Source organism: Dreissena polymorpha, chromosome 1 (assembly GCF_020536995.1).
Source record: "Dreissena polymorpha isolate Duluth1 chromosome 1, UMN_Dpol_1.0, whole genome shotgun sequence".
Lineage (NCBI taxonomy): Eukaryota > Metazoa > Mollusca > Bivalvia > Myida > Dreissenidae > Dreissena > Dreissena polymorpha.
Window position 1 is genome coordinate 67,135,272 of NC_068355.1, and position 22,595 is coordinate 67,157,866.

Consider the following 22,595-nt stretch of genomic DNA (forward strand, 5'->3'; position numbering starts at 1 on the left):
AAAACACGCTTAGTATCGAAAGGGGACTATACAGGGCAATTTGCATAACTCTGGTTGGCATTTAAACTATAGACGGGAATCGTATCCGAAATCGGTATTTGGATAACCGTATCCGCTATTTGAATATATCTGGATATCCGTATTCTTTTTTAAGTAAACAACAAAAGTCTTTTACTATCAAAACAACACTGTAAATTAGTTAATTTGCTCTGTTCACGGAAGAACAAACAATATAACGCATTTATATGATTTCTTTATTTAAATTATTTTATTAATGAGAGCAATTGTCATGTAACAGCTTATAACATATCGTTTATTCTTATTAGTTTATTCTTATGATGGAAATTAATAAGGGGATATTTCAATAATATGTATATGCAATGTTAAGATGAAGTTTGAGCATTTAATAATACATCTTGGGAGGTATTTGTAAAACTAAGGCCTGATATATAATTGGAATCAATAAAATGGAATGTCAGACCTGATTTAAAATTAAATCCAAATAAGAACACAATGATTCCAGAGTCAGCATATAGATACGAGATTATAAATAACACGCATGGTCAACGAACAGCACAGATGAAAAGGTCACCTATTGTCTGAGGAACAAAAGTTATGGTACTGACGAATGTAACGAGATCACTCTTAACCAATATAAATTGATTAGATTTTAGTGAATTTGGCAAGCAAGTAAATACATGAATAGATTGTTCCTTCTAGAACATTCTAATAAGTCAACCAATCCGTAATAAGCCCAGACCTTGGTGACCAATGGAAATTACAAGTAGATTTTATGTAAATTATCCTGGGGATAAAATGCAGTGTTTAGTTAATAGGGGGATCTGCGGTTAGATTTGATAAGAACTTGGAGAGTTGTCAAGTCTTCTTGACGTGGCGGCCATGTTGGCTGCCGCGCTGTAAAATTGTATTTCGTGTACATTAGCAAGCGTTGTGTTAAAAGAAATATTCGACATAAATAAATCGCGATGAAATCAGAAATGAACTTTGGTTGTTACTGTGTGTTATCAACGAACAATGTGTAATTACGTGACACAGTACATTTTATGGTGCCGTGACCAGGATCAACCTGAAGTGCCACTTCTTTCACGGGCCAACGGAGAAAATAAAACGCAGATGGAAAAAAACGGTCAGTGTTTTCATAAATTATGGCAAACAGGGGTTTATTTCAAATTTTATCAAGTAAGAAATAAAAAGTAAAAGGCGTCATGACAACGAAATTTTTAAGAATGGTTTTAAAGAATTTTACGTAGTTAGGGGTTAAAGAAATAATTAATCATGTACGGAGAAATTATGCAAGTATCAAAATCAATACAGTTTTTCATTGATCAGTATTTTTTCTAAAATATCGGTAAATTGAGAACAAAATAAATGAATAAGAAAGTATTTGAAATTTACATAATTTAATGAGTTATAGAAATACTGAAATTAGAGGCGCACAAATAATTGAGGGTATTTAAAGATTTTTCTATATTTTTGTATTATTAGAATATAAAGCTATGTATGGCCACATTTTCTGTCAATACTCTACAAAGTGAAGCACTGTACCTTTTATTAGCATTACGTAAAAGATACAACTTTATTGCTATGAATCATTAAGTTTTTGATACCAATCTTATAGTAGTTTGTTCTTTTTCGTTTCTTTATAAGAAAGACTACATTAGGACATGCATAAAAATAAATACATTTTAATTGATAGTAGTTTTGTAAATTGTCTTTAAAATAGACAGTGCGATGAAATGAGAAAATTATAAGAATGTAACATAAATTGAATACATTTTAAGAAGACGGATAATAGACGCGTATACATACTTAAGGATTTTAAAGGCATTTTAATATTTTGATATTATATTAAAGGAACTTAGAAGGTAGGAATAAACATTAGAGAGTATCCGATTTTTACGTCATTTTATACAAGATATGAAATAGAAACCTGCGCATAAATGGGAATTTAGAGACGTACACAAAAAATCAGTATACTTGACTAATTGTATATGGTTTTATGCATTAATAGAATAAAGAAATAAGGAGGGTAAGCACAGTAATAAGAAAAATAATGTTTATTGCGAATATGAATAGGGCAGACACACACAAAAAAATATGTAAATATGTATATACGTAATTGTGTTTATTGCAAATGTATGTAGAGTATCGGTAATATTGAAAGTCCTGAGTAATTTTAAGTAAGAATTTAATGTGTTCTGTCACGAATACTGTGCAGTTAAAATATACTGATATATGCGCATTAAATTTCTGTTATAGAATAAACTCTATAAGGTACATAGAGGTTTATGAGAGCCTATCATTTGCGAAATGATGGAAGCCTACCATTTACTCATGGTGGAAGAATACTTATTGTATTAGATTTATGGGATTAGTTCATTAGGAGAACAAGACTTGAAATTTTAAGTATACTGATAAATGTTCTGGTATTATGAATGCATATAAAAAAAGTCTGCCCTTTTTCATAAAAAAATTCACAATTGTTTAAAGCGACGCGCGTATTTAAGAGCGCCCAGGTACATATGTCGATAGAAAAGGTCATTAAGTACATAATGATACACAGGAGATTAGTGATTTTAAGATACGAACGCGATACGTCTGTTTAAAGTGCTATACCCTAGATAAATAAAGTAGCGCATACCTGTCACAAATTTACTGATAGCACGTACGTAAAATATCGAGCTGTTATGTAATGTTTAAAGGAGTGTTTCGATAGTAATTTTTGTATAAAAGTCGTATTTACTAAGACCTTCTATTAAGTTGTCATGACGGTATTTAAGAATAACTTAAGGGAAAGTTTATGAATGTTTGCCATGATTTTGAACAACTGATACTTGTATCACCACAACGCAGATAAAAATATCGAGATTTGGAGACAACGCAAAAGAAGAATACATCGCGAAACAACGCCTTTCACAACGAATTGAATAAACAATCAACGTGGTTAGCATAAAACATCACGGCATTTACTCTCAAAGTGAACACCTGGTTCTATCGCTAAAAGAAGACCAACGCCAGAAGATTTCGAAGGACAACAAGTGACGCAACACTGGACACAATACTTGTGACGTTAAACACCATAGAGTAGATGCAGCCGTTCAACTGTTTGACGTGCGTAGATAACGCATTTGGAATGATACTTCCGAGGCCTAAGACATCAAGGAGAACACTGCTATAGTTAATAATCTTAATGTCCCGAGAGAAATGAAGACGCTGGGGCCATCAACAAAAGTACAAACGACAACGAAAACAACAACAACGATGAATACAACGGAAACGACAATCGACGACGCAAGATAAACATCGGAAAGCAGAGCTGAATCAACAAACGCATTCCAATCGCCACGGACGAACCTACAATCGGCTTATCTTCAGGACGGCGGCAATGACATCAAATAAACATCGTATTCGCCACGTGACGACTTCAACACTACATGGACGACACCAGACGTATTGACGGCCAACGACCAACAGATGATGTACTCCGCTACATACCGATTGACATTTATATTGTGTAACAATAACTTATGTTATCTATTTCAGCAGAGATGCTTGTAAAATAATAATAATAATAATATTTTTTTAATATCATAAATTATTTTTTTAATATCATAAAATATTAAAAAAATTAAAATAAGGGGAAAGTTGTGCCATGTAACAGCTTTTAACATATCGTTTATTCTTATGTGTTTATTCTTATGATGGAAATTAATAAGAGGATATTTCAATAATATGTATATGCAATGTTAAGATGAAGTTTGAGAATTTAATAATACATCTTGGGAGGTATTTGCAAAACTAAGACCTGATTTAAGATTTATTTAAAGTAAGAACGCAAATACGTTTACACTCAGGGTGGGGTATAATTGGAATCAATAAAATGGAAAGTCAGACCTGATTTAAAATTAAATCCAAATAAGAACACAATGAGTCCAGAGTCAGCATATAGATACGAGATTATAAGTAACACGCATGGTCAACGAACAGCACAGATGAAAAGGTCACCTATTGTCTGGGGTACAAAAGTTATAGTACTGACGAACGTTACGGGATTACTCTTAACCAATATAAATTGATTAGATTTTAGTGAATTTGGCAAGCAAGTAAATATATGAATAGATTGTTCCTTCTAGAACATTCTAATAAGTCAACCAATCCGTAATAAGCCCAGACCTTGGTGACCAATGGAAATTACAAGTAGATTTTATGTAAATTATCCTGGTGATAAAATGCAGTGTTTAGTTAATAGGGGGATCTGCGGTTAGATTTGAAAAGAACTTGGAGAGTTGTCACGTCTTCTTGACGTGGCGGCCATGTTGGCTGCCGCGCTGTAAAATTGTATTTCGAGTACATTAGCAAGCGTTGTGTTAAAAGAAATATTTGACATAAATAAATCGCGATGAAATCAGAAATGAACTTTGGTTGTTACTGTGTGTTATCAACGAACAATGTGTAATTACGTGACACAATATCAAAGTCGAAAATTACGTACACGGTAATTTCTTTTAAAAACTACAGCGTCAAAAAACAACAACACAAAACCGAGCATACTACGATATATATAATTCTAAGATTCACTGACCTAAGGTTTTTCTTCGTGACAATAACTGCATCAACTTAGTCGCTATTTAGTCTGTTCCTTTGCTTGGTAAGTACCAATCCGGCCGACGAGAATACACGCTCAGACGGAACCGATGTTGCTGGAACTGCCAGAATACTTAGGTAGTGTGTTCAGTTACAACGAACGTTCGCCAATGGTCGATCGTTTCCGATTCGGTCTTACTGAACGATTGGTTTCGCTAGCGAACTACCTCCCGAGAGGGTTCGCTTCAGTTCGCTAACGTTCGCGGCGAACCGAGCGTTCATTAGCGAACGATAGCGAACATTCGCTGTAACTGGCGACATATATCAGATTGGGAAATCGCAATTCGTTACGATTATAAACGTTTAGAAATTCACAAAAATATCTCTCAGTAATCAGTTCAAAAGATTGTTGATACAACAATAATGACAAACACAACTTTTTTATACTCTTTTTTTATAACAGATAAATCATGATTAACCAGTTGAAAAACTTTTATTTCATAGGGCAAAGATAATTTTTCCATACTGTTGCACCCGTCGATTGAAGCCAAGTAGCCAATTGGTGTCACTTATCGGGAAGGAAGGACCATAAAACAAAAAACGGAGGCTCAAGTTGGCAATTATGCAACTCAACCATTATCACCCAGATGATCGGGAACTGGCAGGGGCATTCGCTGAGCAACAACCAATTAACGGATTAATGTCAGTCTGTCAACGATGAGGCACATAGTGTGAATAACACAAGGTGTAATATCGTTTAATCAAGTATTTGGATCCTCTTTTACTATTCGGATACTTGACCAGTATTCGGATATCCGGATAATCGTTACCATCCCTAATTTAAACGGAATTATAGCCCTTTTTTGTCTTGGTAACTTTTTATAATTTGGTAAATTTTGTGTTTAGATCTTCTTTGCTTCTTAAGTATCAAGGCTATTGCTTTCAAACTTCAAACTGTGTGTCTGTCATTCTGCGTGTCTATGTGTCTGTCACAAAACTTTAACCTTGGTAATAACTTTTGCAATATTGAAAATAGCAACTTGATATTTGGCATGCATGTGTATCTCATGGAGCTGCACATTTTGCGTAGTGAAAGTTCAAGGTCATCCTTCAAGGTCAAATATATGGCTTCAAAGGGGCTCAATAGGGGGCATTGTGTTTATGACAAACACATCTCTTGTTTTCTTCTTTGAAACATGGTAAAAAAATCCACAAATATTTATTTCCTTCATTTTTGAAGGATCGTCCAACCATCCCACCCAAGCTACTGCTATCAAATTTGAAATAAATTTAATTAGTTTGTTTTATGTCTGTACAAATGTTCAAGAGATTGTGGAAAATATACCTGAACTCAGAATCGTCTATAAAGTACAACTTCTTCAAAACATAAGCGACCAATATGTTTCCATTATGGTCCTCTTCCACTTAGAATATGACTATATTACCTTTACCTTATAGAATATGAACAATTTCCCCAAGATGGCTTACGTTACACTGTCAAGCACTCGAACAGTCGAGCCCGCTGTCCTCTGACAGCTCTTGTTTGTTAACATAATTATTAAAATTAGATGGCTAGCTCAATTGGCGAAGCACACAAATATCAATTATAGGGTTTACAAGTTCATTCCCAGACCTGTCAACATAACTTATTGTGGTCTTGAAATAATTTCTACAGCCATTCTCCCCGTTTTTCTATTTCAAGTGTCAATAACTGGCATTAAGGGATGGTAAATCACATTCAACGGATTAAATCATAAGCTAAGGTCATTTGACAAATACACAAACAACAAGAAACGACTAAGGTGCCATCTGAGAACAATTGGGCTTAAATTGTCTCTCAAAATAAGCCTTTTCAGTCCATACAGTCTAATAAGGGAGGCACTTTACGCTTTTATACAGTCTAATAAGGGACGACACTTTACGCTTTTATACAGTCTAATAAGGGACGGCACTTTACACTTTTATACAGTCTAATAAGGGACGACACTTAACGCTTTTTAACCAGGTTTTCCGAAGGAAAAAACTGGTTATTAGATTGGCGAATGCGGGCGGGCTGGCTGGCTGGCTGGCGGGCTGGCTGGCGGGCTGGCGGGCGGGCGGAACAAACTTGTCCGGGCCATAACTATGTCGTTCATTGTCAGATTTTAAAATCATTTGGCACATTTGTTCACCATCATTGGACGGTGTGTCGCGCGAAATAATTACGTCGATATCTCCAAGGTCAAGGTCACACTTTGAGTTCAAAGGTCAAAAATGGCCATAAATGAGCTTGTCCTGGCCATAACTATGTCATTCATTGTGAGATTTTAAAATCATTTGCCACATTTGTTCACCATCATGGGACGGTGTGTCGCACGATAGAATCACGTCAATATCTCCAATGTCAAGGTCGCCACAACTAAAAAAAGATTTTTTTTAAAAACAAACTTACAAAGGGGGTTAATTTTGTTTGTTCATTTGAAAAGTTCAGTTTGAGTTTTCTCCCTTTATCAGATTTTTTTTTCAAAATGAAAACCTGGTTTTGTGACAATTTTGTCCCTTGTATGGAATTTTTCCTTACAAGGAATTGGCTTCTAAACAAAAATCCATTCTAGGCAGGAAGTAAAATCCCAGATAATCCTGTGCATATTTCACAGGCTGATATGGGACGACACTTTAAAGGGGCCTTTTCACGTTTGGGTAAATTGACAAAATTGAAAAAAGTTGTTTCAGATTCTCAAATTTTCGTTTTAGTTATCATATTTGTGAGGCAACAGCTGACCCAGGAGACGGAGGTCCTGGACAACCCGATTCAAAAGATCGAGAGTCAGGTGGCCAACAGCAGCAAGACTGATTTCATAGCCAAGAGTGATGAGTTTCTCACAGTGTTCAGACAGGTAGTGACAAACTTAAATAATGGATGTGTGTTAAGTGTTATCCCATATTAGCTTGTGCAGTATTCACAGGCTAATCAGAGACAACACTTTCCGCTAAGACTGTGTTTTCTTTTAGAAGAGACTTTCCTTTAAACATAAAATTCCATAAAAGCAGAAATTGTCGCCCCTGATAAGCCTGTGCGGACTGTCTTAGACTTAACACTCCTGCAAGATCAACCCGATTGCCAAGAGTGATGAGTTCCTGACGGGGGTCAGGCAGGTAGTGACGAGTAAAATATGATGATAGAAACTAGATGAGCCTGCTCTGGGAAAACAGGGTTTATTGGATGTGCTTAAAGTATTGTCCCAGATTAGCCTGTGCAGTCAGCTCAGGCTAATTTGGGACAACACCTTCGGCTCTTAATGAATTTTTCGTAAAGAAGAGACTTTTAAAACAAAACATCCATAAAGTGGGAAGTGGCCTCCTTTCAGGATAATCTGAGAAAAGACTTTTAGCACATGCATAATGTCCAGTTTTAAATGAACGAGGTATAATTGATGATTGAAAGTGTATCAAAGATTTGTTTCTCATCTTGGTAATGGAGTCGTTGCACCTTATTTTAATGATAATGGATCTTTCGGGTGGGGTGGGGAAATCCAGGTGTAACATATGGAAAATTGAACATATGTGTTAGGTTAAACCTATTTATTTTATCTCTATTGCATAGAAAGCGTAAGGCTTTTTTGAAACTCTCTCGAGTCCATTTCATGAGACTAGAACCTGTACTTGGTGTTTATGGGAGAAAACTAAAGAACGCTCTCACAGAGGGGATCAGACCCATGACAACCTGATCGCAAGACCGACACCATTTCTAGTACACAATTGCCACCTGTTAACATATTTGTTAAACGGCTACTGAAACTGCCTCCTTCTGGTGTTCAAATAAAGCCTTGTAAATATGTGCAAAATTAAAGGGCTGTTAGGTAATTGCTCATGGCAGATTTCCATTACAATTTCAATTCAAATTTTGCATGTGTTTTAGTTATATTCCATGTTTCGTGTTCGACCAAACAGGAGACAACAACAATTTTAGTGAGATAATTTCTGGTTAGGTTTTGTACCAAATATCATGTGTTAAAACAATTTTGTATGAATTACATTTATTATTGAATTGCTAATGTAATGCATCGATAATGATTAACCAGGTTTCAATAAAGATATTAGATTGGTGTATGGCAGGCTGAAGGGCATGGAATAACTTTAGTTTGTATGGACCAATCTAAATGACGCTTTGTATGAAGCAATCTTGCAAGGAAAGCTACATGTAGCTTGAGATTAAATTGGGGCTGATCAAGTCAATATCAAGGTCACTTCTTAAAATAGAATAACAGTTTCGACTCAATAGCTCGAGATCATATAAATGTACTTCACACAAACCTACAACAGGTTTTGTTGTAAACAAATATAATCAAACTACTCATTTGATAAGTTAGATTTTACCATTGCAATAAACGTAACATATGGACTAGTTATACCCCCATTACCATTGGTAATGGGGGCTATATTGGAGTCACTTTGTCGGTCGGTCGGTCTGTCCTGAAATTTCATCCGATCTTCACCAAACTTGGTCACAAGTTGTATCTAGATGATGTATAGGTCAAGTTTTTATATGGGTCATGCCAGGTCAAAAACTAGGTCACGGGGTCAATTAGTGTGTTTAAAACAAGAGTTTGTCCGGACCATAACTATGTCATGTATCGTTAGATTTTAAAATACCCTGGTACATTTGTTAACCATCATGGGACGATGTGTCGTGTGAAAAAAGTACGTCGATATCTCCAAGGTCAAGGTCACACTTGGAGTTCAAAGGTCAAATGCTTGTCCGGGCCATAACTTTATCATTTATTGTGAGATTTTAAAATCATATGGCAAATTTGTTCATTATTATTGGACGGTGTGTCGCGCGAAAGAATGACGTCGATATCCCCAAGGTCAAGGTCACACTTTGAGTTCAAAGATAAAAAATGGCCATAAATGAGCTTGTCCGGGCAATAACTATGTCGTTCATTGTGAGATTTTAAAATCATTTGGCACATTTGTTCACCATCATTGGACGGTGTGTCGTGCGAAAGAATTACGTTGATATATCCAAGGTCAAGGTCACACTTCAAGTTCAAAGGTCAAAAATGGCCATAAATGAGCTTGTCCGGACAAAAACTATGTCATTCATTGTGAGATTTTAAAATCATTTGGCACATTTGTTCACCATAATTAGGCGGTATGTCGTGCGAAAGAATTACGTCATTATCTCCAAGGTCAAGGTCACACTGTGAGTTCAAAGGTTAAAAATTGCCATAAATGATCTTGTCCGGGCCATAACTATGTCATTCATTGTGAGATTTTATAATGTATTGGTACATTTGTGCACAATCATTGTATAATGTGTCATACAAAAGAATTACATTAATATCTCCAAGGTCACACTTCGAGTTCAAAAGTGAAAAATGGCCATAAATGAGCTTGTCCAGGCCATAACTGTGTCATTAATTGTGAGATTTAAAAATGACTCTGTACATTAATTTTGTTCACAGTCATTGGACGGCGTGTCATGCGAAAGAATTCAAGAGTTCAAAGGTCAGAATGGCCATAAATAAAATGGCATAATAATGCTTAAAAATCGCCATAAATTAGATTCTTTTGTTTTGTGAAGACAGCATGCAAAATAGTCTGTGTCAATGCGGCATGTGGGGATATATGTCACGTCTGTGACAAAGCTCTAGTTTGGTAATGGATTACTTTTTTACTTGATCACTGTCTGGAATTATTGACCCATATCAGCAATTTTCTACAGGCTTATAGAACCCGAATGTCACCAAGGCTATTTTACTGCGTATTAAATGCTTGGTTTATGTAATAAACTATTTCTAATCAACATATATTTAACGTTGTTGAACAAGTTTTAATAACAACTAAATAAAAAGACTATAAATTCTGCAATAAATCAATATACCTCTACATAAAAAAGTGTTTTAAAACAAAAAAAGTTGAGCACATGATAGTTAACGCATCATATGTTAAAAATATGTTTAAAAAGTATAAAACGTTGAAAATACATATATTTGTTTGTATTATAAAATTATTAATTATATTCTGATAGTTGAATTTTTTAAGTTAGAACATGTTGTCTAAATACAAAACAAACTATTAAAATAACACAGTCTATTTACAACATTTTGGGCACACAAATGCATCTTGCCTGAATTCTTGAAAACTTGAACTTACAGTGCGCCATCTTTGTGGAGGAACTTAAAAAACTTTCTTCATTGACATGGCGTTTGTTGTACATTAATGGAATGCTGGTAGTCAAAGATGCTTTCTGAATTGCTCGCAATTTCCTTTGATTTCTTCCAATGTTTTCTCTTTATTTGAAATTCTTCTGAGACTCTTTTCTCCCTATTGCTTCTTCAACTCACAGGCTTTCTTTTGTCCTTCTTTTGTGCCAGCTTCCATTTTTATGCCCCCAGATCAAATGATCGAGGGTATATTGTTTTTGGCCTGTCTGTCATTGTATGTGTGTGTCCCAAAACTTTAACCTTGGTTATAACTTTTGCAATATTGAAAATAACAACTTGATATTTGGCATGCATGTATATCTCATAGAACTGCACATTTTGAGTGGTGAAAGGTCAAGGTCATCCTTTAAGGTCAAAGGTCAAATATATGGCGTCAAAGCGGCGCAGAGGGCATTGTGTTTCTCAACATAGCTCTTGTTTCTATTCCTCCAGCTCTTTCAGTGTTTCAATCCTGTCATGTACAGGCTTTTGGCATCTTCTGTCGCACTTGGCTGGAAGGTTTTTAGCTCATCTATTTTTTGAAAAAAAATTATGAGCTTTTGTCATCACCTTGGCGTCGGCGTTGGCGTCGGCGTCCGGTTAAGTTTTGCGTTTAGGTCCACTTTTCTCAGAAAGTATCAATGCTATTGCATTCAAACTTGGTACCCTTACTTACTATCATGAGGGGGCTGGGCAGCCAAAGTTATGTAACTCTGACTGGCATTTTGACAGAATTATGTGCATTTTCTATACATATAAATTGAAAATTTGGTTAAGTTTTGTGTTTAGGTCCACTTTATTCCTACAGTATCAAAGCTATTGCTTTCATACTTGCAACACGTATTAACTATCATAAGGGGACTGTGCAGGCAAAGTTATGTAACTCTGACTGGCATTTGGATGGAATTATGGGCCCTTTAAAATTTGGTTAAGTTTTGTGGTTTGGTCCACTTTACCCCTAAAGTATCATAGATATTGCTTTCATTGGAACACTCGCAAACTGTCATAAGGGGACAGTAAAAGGACAAGTTGCATAACTCTGGTTGTCATTTTTACGGAATTATGGCCCTTTTTTGACTTAGAAACTTTGAATACATAGTTAAATTTTGTGTTTCGATCCACTTTACTTCTAAAGTATCAAGGCTATTGCTTTCAAACTTCAAATACTTTCATGCTATCATGAGGTTACTGTACCTGGCAAGTTGAATTTTACCTTGACCTTTGAATGACCTTGACTCTCAAGGTAAAATTATATTAATTTTTGCTAAAATTGCGATAACTTCTTTATTTATGATTAGATTTGATCGATATTTTGACAAAACTACTCTTACCTGACATACCACAATAGACTCCACCCAAACCAACCTCCGTGCCCTCCCTCCCCCCTCCCCTCCGAATCCCCCCACCCCATTTTTTATATTTTTTTTAAGATCATCTAACAAATGACCACCACACCCTCACACTATACCCCCCACCTCACCCCCAATTTTTTTTTAAACGGTTAAAAAAATACAAATATTTATTTTTATTATTTTATTTTTGAAATACCGTCCAACCATCGCACCCAAGAATCGCCCCCCCCCCCTCGAATATTTTCATTTTTTTTCGCATTTTTGGAAGATAATGTAATAAATGTCCACACCCCCACACTATACACCCCTCTTCACTCCACCTCTCCCTTCTTTGTGATTTAAATTGAGAGTCCCTTCACCTTTAAAAAGAAAATAGATGAGCAGTCTGCACTCGCAAGGCGGTGCTCATGTTAAAGGTTGTCCTCTTTCTCAATAAATAAAAAAAATCTTAAACATTATTTCATACTCTATTTCATACTGTATACTCGATTAACAAGAATTATATTTGAAACTCTGCCACAATATTAATTGGACTATGAATCTCCATTTACAGACTGGTTTTCATTTCAGACTGAGAGGCAGGGGCCAGTGGGCAGTGCAACCAGTCCAGAACATGACACTCCAGTTATAGCTCTCCCTGCTAAAAAGTATGGCGGAATTATCTTGTTTAGTGTGTTCATCATTTATGGACTGAATATTGATTAGAACTACAGGGATAATTTTTGTTTAGTTAAATGTTTTGTTTTTTTGGGTACACAATTATTGAAGTATGTTATTATGTGTTTAAGTTTTTGTACACTTGTAAGTTTTGTTTACCCTCTTTGTAAGTTAAATAATCATTTTGTGTGACTTAAATTTTTTGGATATCCAGCTTCATCTAAACCTATTTATTTAAGCTTGATTGCATCGAAAGCCTTAGGCTTATATAAACGCTCTCGAGTCCGTTTCCTGGGCCTAGAACCAGTACTGAGTGTCTTTGGGAGAGATCTAAAGAACGCTCCCACGGTGGGGATTGAACCCATGACCTCTCGGTCGCTAGGCGGACACCATATCCATTACACCACGGAGACCCGGATATCCAGCTTATTTCATTGATGTCATTAATTTTCTGTAATTAACCTATTTGCATTAATCCAGTGACACATCACACATGTGTTTTACAACCTTATGACTGTTATAAAACCTGGTAGATGAATTCTAGAAGTCATTGGATTGTAACATATGCACTATTTGGGTAAATAGGCGTGTATACTGGTAAAGACAATGAATGGCTCTACCAGATTAATGGAGGTGTTATAGTAAGGAAGCAACAAGTTTTGCTTAATGCTTAATACTTTCCTTTGTTTTTAAGCCCCCGGTAAGGTGGCATATGGCATTTGAACTGTCTGTCCGTCCGTCCGTCCGTCCGTACGAAAACTATAACATCGGCCATAACTTTTGCAATATTGAAGTTAGCAACTTGATATTTGGCATGCATGTGTATCTCATGGAGCTGCACATTTTGAGTGGTGAAAGGTCAAGGTCATCCTTCAAGGTCACAGGACAAGCTTTAAAGGGAGATAATTTCTATTTATCATTTGGCAGGTACAGATCATTTTTACAAGGGAAGTAATGTTTTTTAAAGGGATATAATGAATAAAATATATATATAAATAATTCAAAGCGGCACAGTAGGGGGCATTGTGTATCTGACAAACACATCTCTTGTTTATGTGTATCATGCAAGGAAAAACTGGGTAATATCCATTAGTACCACACATGTACCATTTGATTTTGATTTTTGTTCATTAAGTGTCAAATCACAGTTCAATTATCTATAGATGTATGTTCATGCTAGAGTGTGAAAAAATTGGAACACATTTTTTGTGCCATATTTTGATGTGTGAAAAACACTGAAATCTCAATATCCACAGTTTTTGTTTGGGTTAAATTTAAACAAAATTGCTGCAGTATATTAGATGCTAAACCTTTTACTCTGTGGTCAAAGTACAACCTTCGAATATCTTTCTGTACTACAAAATGAAACACAACGAATTATTTAAAATTCATTGCAAAATTATACGTAAGTATTTACCACTTACTGGTGTGGTAATATTCATTGATTTTCATTGGTGACTTTAGGTACAGTATGAATTATATGAACATTAATGTTTTCAGTATATTGTCAAAATTTGTGGACACTGTTTTTTTGTGAATATTTTTTTAGTGTTTGAAAACTGATAATTATTATGTAAATGCCTTCTAAGCAGTATGAGTGCACATTTAGGAGACGCAATTTTGATATTGTGAAGGATTTATGGTACCGTAGTTATATAGATACTGAGAGGGTTTACTCATGCAAACATTTTATATTGGGGATTTTTTTAACCAGGTTTTTAACCAGGTTTTCCGAAGGAAAAAACTGGTTATTAGATTGGCGAATGCGGGCGGGCTGGCTGGCTGGCGGGCTGGCTGGCTGGCTGGCGGGCTGGCGGAATAAGCTTGTCCGGGCCATAACTATGTCGTTCATTGTCAGATTTTAAAATCATTTGGCACATTTGTTCACCATCATTGGACGGTGTGTCGCGCGAAATAATTACGTCGATATCTCCAAGGTCAAGGTCACACTTTGAGTTCAAAGGTCAAAAATGGCCATAAATGAGCTTGTCCGAGCCATAACTATGTCGTTCATCGTCAGATTTTAAAATCATTTGGCACATTTGTTCACCATCATTGGACGGTGTGTCGCGCGAAATAATTACGTCGATATCTCCAAGGTCAAGGTCACACTTTGAGTTCAAAGGTCAAAAATGGCCATAAATGAGCTTGTCCTGGCCATAACTATGTCATTCATTGTGAGATTTTAAAATCATTTGGCACATTTGTTCACCATCATGGGACGGTGTGTCCCACGAAAGAATCACGTCAATATCTCCAATGTCAAGGTCGCCACGACTAAAAATAGATTTAAAAAAAAAAAATTACAAAGGGGGTTAATTTTTTTTGGTCATTTCAAAAGTTCAGTTTGAGTTTTCTCCCTTTATCAGATTTTTTTTCACAATGAAAACCTGGTTTTGTGACAATTTTGTCCCTTGTTTTCAATTATATGCACATGAACACTTCCCATTGTAAAAAGTATGTTATTATACCTGCCTCTGAAAAGGATACTAAACATTGTGTACACACCGGTCTTAATAACGTAGTGACGTCACCATCTATGTATAGAATGGCATACTAAATAATCCAGTATAATGATAGCAAATTAGGACGTATCAAATTTACAAGTACAGTAAATAAAACAATAAGGAAAGAACATTACTTCTATACTTTGTTTTGTTTTCAGAGAGGTTGGAATCCCCATATGTCTTGTAAATGATGGGAGCCCACTGGGTATCCATGTTGTTCCACACTTCAACGAAGCAAGACAGTGAGCTAAATTTGAACATATCCCACCACTCACTTAAACTATGTCAATGGATAATGGTGTTAAAATTAAAACTTAAAGCTTATTCTCATAACACAACAGTCACAAGCAGGGATCATATTTTCCGGCAACTTCAATCAGTCTGGATTTAAATGGGGAAAAAGTGTTCGAAAATATATATCTGAAATCACGACAAATTACGATAAAATATATACCATTGATTTTGCCATTTATGAAGGTAGTATATTAGATGTACAATTTAAATTCCCTTAGGCATATTTTTAAACGGAATATACGAGTTTTCTCAATTGGTTTTATCATTTCCTATTTCATTGTTGTTTCGTGTGCTGTTTTATCAGACTCCTTTTCATCGTTGTCAATATTATTAATCTGTGTAAGTCTATACCGATGTTTTAAATCATGTCGACTCGATAATAGCTTACAAACATGCACTGAACCAAACAAATGTCTGTGCGTAGGTTGGCTACTGACAATAACAATAATTCGTGTACGTTATAGTTTGTTGTCGAATAACCCACGGCTGATAGTCAAGATGCGTTTGTTGTCGAATAACCCACGGCTGATAGTTAAGATGCGTAGGGATTCAATCACGAGTGCAATTAGTAATCTTGATTTGAAACCACGCATCTAAACTTCCGGTCGTGGGCTATTCAACAACAAACAATAAAGTACACGAATTATTTCGATTCTAACACGATATTTTCTAATGATTTATACAATTCATATTATTTTTCTTGTGTACTATTTATGTGAAGTTCCGCTATAAAAATAACTTTCGGCTGTTCTGTCGATCAGATCCGCGACTTTCATTCATTTATTGCCGGATTATTACGCTGGTGTAAAATCTATCAGCATGTTTTGTTTAGTTACAGCGCGTGCTTTCAGTGTATAAAGTCGGCCCACAATTATTGCAGAATATCCGATTTTCTTATTTGTTTATACGAAATTTTATGCATCATACATAAAATGCACAATTTCCATGAGGATAACATCGAGGTTTTCATCTCCGAATTAACTTTCAACGATTTTTTTGTGGACGAGTACACATTACGGACCGATTAGTGTGCTTGGTATAAGCCAGTGAAATTATCGATTGATATTGACACGGTGTTATTCATGCATGACTAATACACAACTGCGCAAATCTTCGCTGCTTTGGGTCATACTATAATACAAGTCGGCTGACGTGCAATAAACTGGTCCTGACCGGTTTAGAGACTGCAGCGAATGGTTTATCACACCTAATCGAGATAAGAATGTAATAAGGGTTGTGCACTGTGTAATCGATTTTATGACATGGGAATTTTAGCAAACAGAATCGGACCGACTGTTTGGGATTATCAATCGGTCTTTCATGACCCCAATTGGTCTAGGACCGACAAAACCGAGAAAAAAAAGATCCCTGGTCACAAGTATAACACAAATTGTGGGTTGATTTTAAGCATTAAACTCTTGATATATAGCTAAGAAATATTGTTTTAAAACAACATTATTATTTGTTTTACCGGTAACCGCAGGGCCCTCAATCTATCAAATCTGCCACCGAATTTCGGCGGCAGTCCCCCAACTGAAAAGTGTATTTTTTTCCCCCAAAAACGGATTTTTTTCCCCTTCAGAAAATGAGGAAAAAATTGCTGATTTATAGTTGAAAATTTACTCCAATATATCACCGTCCGTTATATTGCGTTGTCAAATATATCACAAATCGGCTATGGTTATGGCTCCTAAAAAATGTGACGAGCATTATCCCCAAATAACATGTTTTAATCTGAGAATTTGCGGAGATAAAATCAGGAACATGCTTGTATTTTACCCTTTTTTTCACCCACTTTAATTTTCTGTTTAATCCGACATTCATAATCCAGTTTTGACCAGATTGTTTGGTTTCATTGTACATCACTGTAACACATGTGAACTGCGATAAACAATAACTCCTCTTGCCAAACATCAGGTCATTTTGGGTGTTAACATTCTCTCTTGAAATTGCTTTGAACTGCCAAAACGCACCAGTGCACACATGAAGGTGTATACAATTTTAACTGTAAATGTCCCAAGTCAATACTGACCTATCTCAACAATCTTTGCGCGTTAGATACAGTGTAAACTACATGTACTTACTTTTAATTGAGAGGAAAAACTATCTCAGTTTGTCAAAATGCACCATGCTTTCCATGAGGATAAGATGACGTAATTGTTGTTATTTTGTACATGGGGTCTAATATGTGCATGCTATAAAACTTGGTAATTGTTTTCGGATTACAAATTTAATTATATGCATTTGAAAATACTTACATGGAATAATGTATTGTTTTATACCAATAAATAACATATGGATATAACACATACTTCAATATGGAAAATAGCGTGTTTTGAGATTGCCAAATTATGCTAATGCATACTTAAACGTGCAATAATAACCTAACAATTTATACTGCGCGCCGGATATATCTAGGTCGCGATCTTTGGACCCTTTTAACAGCAATATATTTGAACTTTTAAATAAGATTACTGTTATATAGATTGAGTAAAAGTCCACCATTCTGTCCTATAGACAGTCACATATATAGAAATATAAATGTTTATAACAGTTCAACACAGTTGTTGTGTTTTGTTAAAAAAATTCCCCCATTTACAAAAAAATCCCCCTCCCAAGGGCTGCGGACCCCTTCCCCCAAAGTAGTGTGAGGGCGCTGGTAACCTGAATTCATACAACTGTTAAAAGCGAAAAATCTAACAAAACAAACATAATTATATGTTCAGCATTGTCTAAAACGGAATACAACCCACTAGGAAGTGATGCATGTAAGGTAGTAAAATGGCAATGGAGATAACATATGAGGTGTTTTTGTGGTGTCTGGTAGAAGATAACATTTGGTTTTATATTGCTACACTTTATGTACACACTAAGTGGTTGATGATGTTACATGTTGAGATTCCTATTGTAGAGTGTATGCTGTGTGCTTGTTGAGGCGTGTAATTTTCATAAAGATGTTACATTGCAAACGTTTTTATAAATGTATTGCTATAAATGATTAAAGACGAAATTATTAAACTTTCGTCTTTATAATTGTTGTCTGTTATAATAATAAATAATAATTGTGTTGATAGTGTGAAACCACCATCTCAAAAATAGGTTCTTCTTATGCTGTGGCTATTCCAATTTCAAGATTTGCATGCTATGGATAACCTGAAAACTGACATTTAGGGGAGGTTAATTTTTTGTGAAAAAATGTCAACTGATTATGTACTACTAAGGATTATGTAGTATGGAAACAACTGATAAATAAACAATTTTGTGTTACTTATAAACGCTTTATAAACAATACATAATGGCAAAAATATTTGATAAGAACATATCGAGTTATGATGAATTACAATATTTACCTGTTTTTGTCACATTTTTGATCCTCAAAACAATGGTGACTGTTTCAAAACATTTTCATTAATTAACTGCATCAGAGCCGCAAGTCCTATCAACTGATTTCATTTGATATCTATACCCATGGCTCATAAAGAACCCATGTCTCAACAAGCACCTACTGTATATTCCATCACCTAAAATAGAAAAAAACAGAAAAGTTATTTTTATGCCCCCGAATCGAAAGATCGGGGGTATATTGTTTTTGGCCTGTCTGTCTGTCTGTCATTGTGTCAGTCATTGTATGTGTGTGTCACAAAACTTTAACCTCGGTTAAACTTTAATAACTTTTGCAATATTGATGAAAGCAACTACGTATTTGGCATGCATGTGTATCTCATGGAGCTGCACATTTTGAGTGGTGAAAAGTCAAGGTCAAGGTCATCCTTCAAGGTCAAAGGTCAAATAGCATTGTATTTTTTGTTCCTAAAACTTGAACCTTTGTTAAAGTTTGGTCATAACTTTTTTAATAATGAAGATAGCAACTTAATATTTGGCATGCATGTGTATCTCATGGAGCTGCACATTTTGAGTGGCTAAAGGTCAAGGTCATCGTTCAAGGTCAAAGGTCAAATTTATGGCTTTAAAGCGGCGCAATAGGGGGCATTATGTTTCTGACAAACACATCTCTTGTTTCTAGATGATCCAACATTGTGTAAACCTTTATATTCTAAAAAGTTAAAGCTGCAATTGTTATGTAAGTCAATATATTAATCATGTATGATAACCTTTTAATTTGTTTTATGAAAAAAAAAGCTATAAGTGTTTCGCATTACAACATTGCCCTTATTGTTTGAGGCAGTTACATGTAATGCACAACTATTTATTTTTGCCTAAAACATCAGGGTTTGTTTTACTAGTTGTTTTTTTTAATTATGCAGCATGAAACTGATTCTCAGAACCAGTTATTTGCATTGTTGTCAAACAATAGTTATAATTAGGATTGCCATAAATTTGGGAAATCAAAAGTCATGGGTGTACAAACAATGCTGACCTCTTTTATGTATCAATCATTGTAGTTTAATGGTAATAAGTATTGTGAAGTTGTATTCGTTGTTTCCAGGGAGATTGGCCTATCAGTCCAGGGTATTAAGGATGGAGGTCGCATCAACCGCGATGGCCGTCTCAAGGTGCATGATCGCATCATCGAGATCAATGGGCATGATCTCCATGAAATATCCTTTCCTAAGTGAGTGACCTGATTGGTCCAAATATAATCAAGTCAATTAGCCAGGGCTTTTCCTGTTAGATTGACCCATACCCTATGCGATATAAAAAAAATTCCCAATTAAAACAAATCCCTCTTCATGTTTTTATCCCCCGCCATAGGCGGAGGAATATTGTTTTGGCGTTGTCCGTCTGTCCGGCCGGCCGGCACTTTTGTGTCTGAAGCCATATCTTGGAAGTGCTTTGGCAGATTTCATTGAAACTTGGTATGAGTATATATATGAATAAGAGGATGATGCACGTTGGCATTGTCCATCTGTCCAGAAAACTTTCGTGTCCAGATGTATATTGGCGGGGGATATCAATTAAATGAATGTGCTTGTTTTTCTTTTTATTTAGTATAAAAGAGTGATATATTATTTAGTTTTTCCCAAATCATTGTACTTTTTCGTGTGAAAAAATACCAAATGAAAAAAAATTTCTAAAAATGGGCCTATTTTGAGGTATATTTTTTTATTATTTAGCCATTTGATTTGCTTTATGGATAGAATTTCAAACTCCTGTGATCATTTATTGCTCTAGTGACATGAAATGTTTTTCTTTGTAAGAAGGTGTATAATAAATAGAATATTTCATGGCTATGATGTGTTGACAGTTTGTATCTCATTTGCTGATTGTATGGAAATTTATTCCTCTTCTACTGCAGGCTTATGAAATACAATGTAACTTATTAAACTTGTGCTACACAAACCATCGGAGCACAAGAGCCATGTAATTTTCCTTATATATACATGTATATATAACATAATACTTTGTTTTGGTGTATGTTTCTCTTCGTTTCTACATTTTATGTGTTTGTTAAGATGTGGTATGTTGTAAACACTGTGAACACACATTGTACATAACATTATGATTGTGATTTTGAATGTTTTTCATCATACATAACATTATAATTGTGCTTTTGAATGAATCTCATCATACATAACTATAATTGTGCTTTTGAATGTTTTTCATCATACATAACATAATAATTTTGCTTTTGAATGTTTTTCATCATACATAACTATAATTGTGCTTTTGAATGTTTCTCGTGATATGTAACATAATAATTGTGCTTTTGAATGTTTTTCATCATACATAACATTATAATTGTGCTTTTGAATGTTTTTCATCATACATAACATTATAATTGTGCTTTTGAATGTTTTTCATCATACATAACATTATAATTGTGCTTTTGAATGTTTTTCATCATACATAACTATAATTGTGCTTTTGAATGTTTTTTATCATACATAACATAATAATTGTGCTTTTGAATGGTTCTCATCATACATAACATAATAATTGTGCTTTTGAATGTTTCTCATCATACATAACTATAATTGTGCTTTTGAATGTTTCTCATTATACATAACTATAATTGTGCTTTTGAATGTTTCTCGTGATATGTAACATGATAATTGTGCTTTTGAATGTTTCTTATCGTTTGTTACATTATAATTGAGCTTTTGAATGTTTCTCATTGTACATACATGATCAGTGTTCTTTTGTATTGTTTTCAAGATTTCTACTTTAAATGTATAGTTTAATAATTGCATAAATGCATGGGCATTTGAACTTTATTTCTCAGATTTGTTTATATTCCTTGATTTATATATATTGTTCTTTTGTGTTTGTTTTCATTCCTTAATTAAACCTAGATTTTAAGTTAAAACATTGCACAAATGCCAGGGCATTCGAAATTCATATCTCCACTTGTTGGTACTTCTTGATTATTGTTATTTTTATTATAATCGCATGTTTCTGTTCTGTTTGAAGAAAATTTGGAAACACATCTTATTTTTCAAAAATGCCAATAATATCCCGTGGTCCCATAACATGCAAGACAAGATTATTATCTGGAATAAAAAAATATATATAGATGCTTTCTATTTCAATTGGAATTATGTGCACTAATTGCATGATAATGCATAACTTTGATATTTTTTTCTGAAGATTTATTTATACAACTTCTATACATTTTTATCAAGATAATATTTATTATTCAAACAACAACTTTATGTTTTGCTTTATTTGTTTATAAGTTCTTATAGTTATTTTTATTTAAAGTATGTGATATTAAAAATATTTGAAAGAACAATGTAAAGTTCCATAATGCCTTTGGAGTGTGTGCTTGGTTTTATGCAATGTTGATATATTCTTTAATTTAAGTATAGTGTTGGATGTTATTTAGTTTATTTCCAATAGTACATGTAAGATGTAAACGTTGCACATGGTTTTGTGGAGATTTAAAAAAAATTATCTGAATAATAAAAGGAATCTTTGTTCTGAAGAGTGATTCCTTTTCCCTTTGATTTTTTGTTGTAGATTTACACATAGAAATATATTTGTACATCTAAAAATAGGGTTGAAATGCAAAGCAACAGTACATTCTGGCA

At 34.6% G+C, this 22,595-nt stretch overlaps 1 protein-coding gene across 1 annotated transcript in view; it reads left to right on the top strand.

Moving 5' to 3' along the window:
• LOC127833534 (E3 ubiquitin-protein ligase TRIM37-like) overlaps nt 1–21,322 on the top strand; it is a 43,123-nt gene extending 21,801 nt beyond the window's left edge. Inside the window, exons 8-11 of the mRNA XM_052358838.1 lie at nt 7,339–7,481; nt 12,716–12,792; nt 15,468–15,551; nt 20,051–21,322. Of these exons, the coding sequence (XP_052214798.1) occupies nt 7,339–7,481; nt 12,716–12,792; nt 15,468–15,551; nt 20,051–20,180 (434 nt within the window). The 3' untranslated portion in view covers nt 20,181–21,322. The remainder of the gene's footprint in view (nt 1–7,338; nt 7,482–12,715; nt 12,793–15,467; nt 15,552–20,050) is intronic.
• The last annotated feature ends 1,273 nt before the right edge of the window (nt 21,323–22,595 follow it).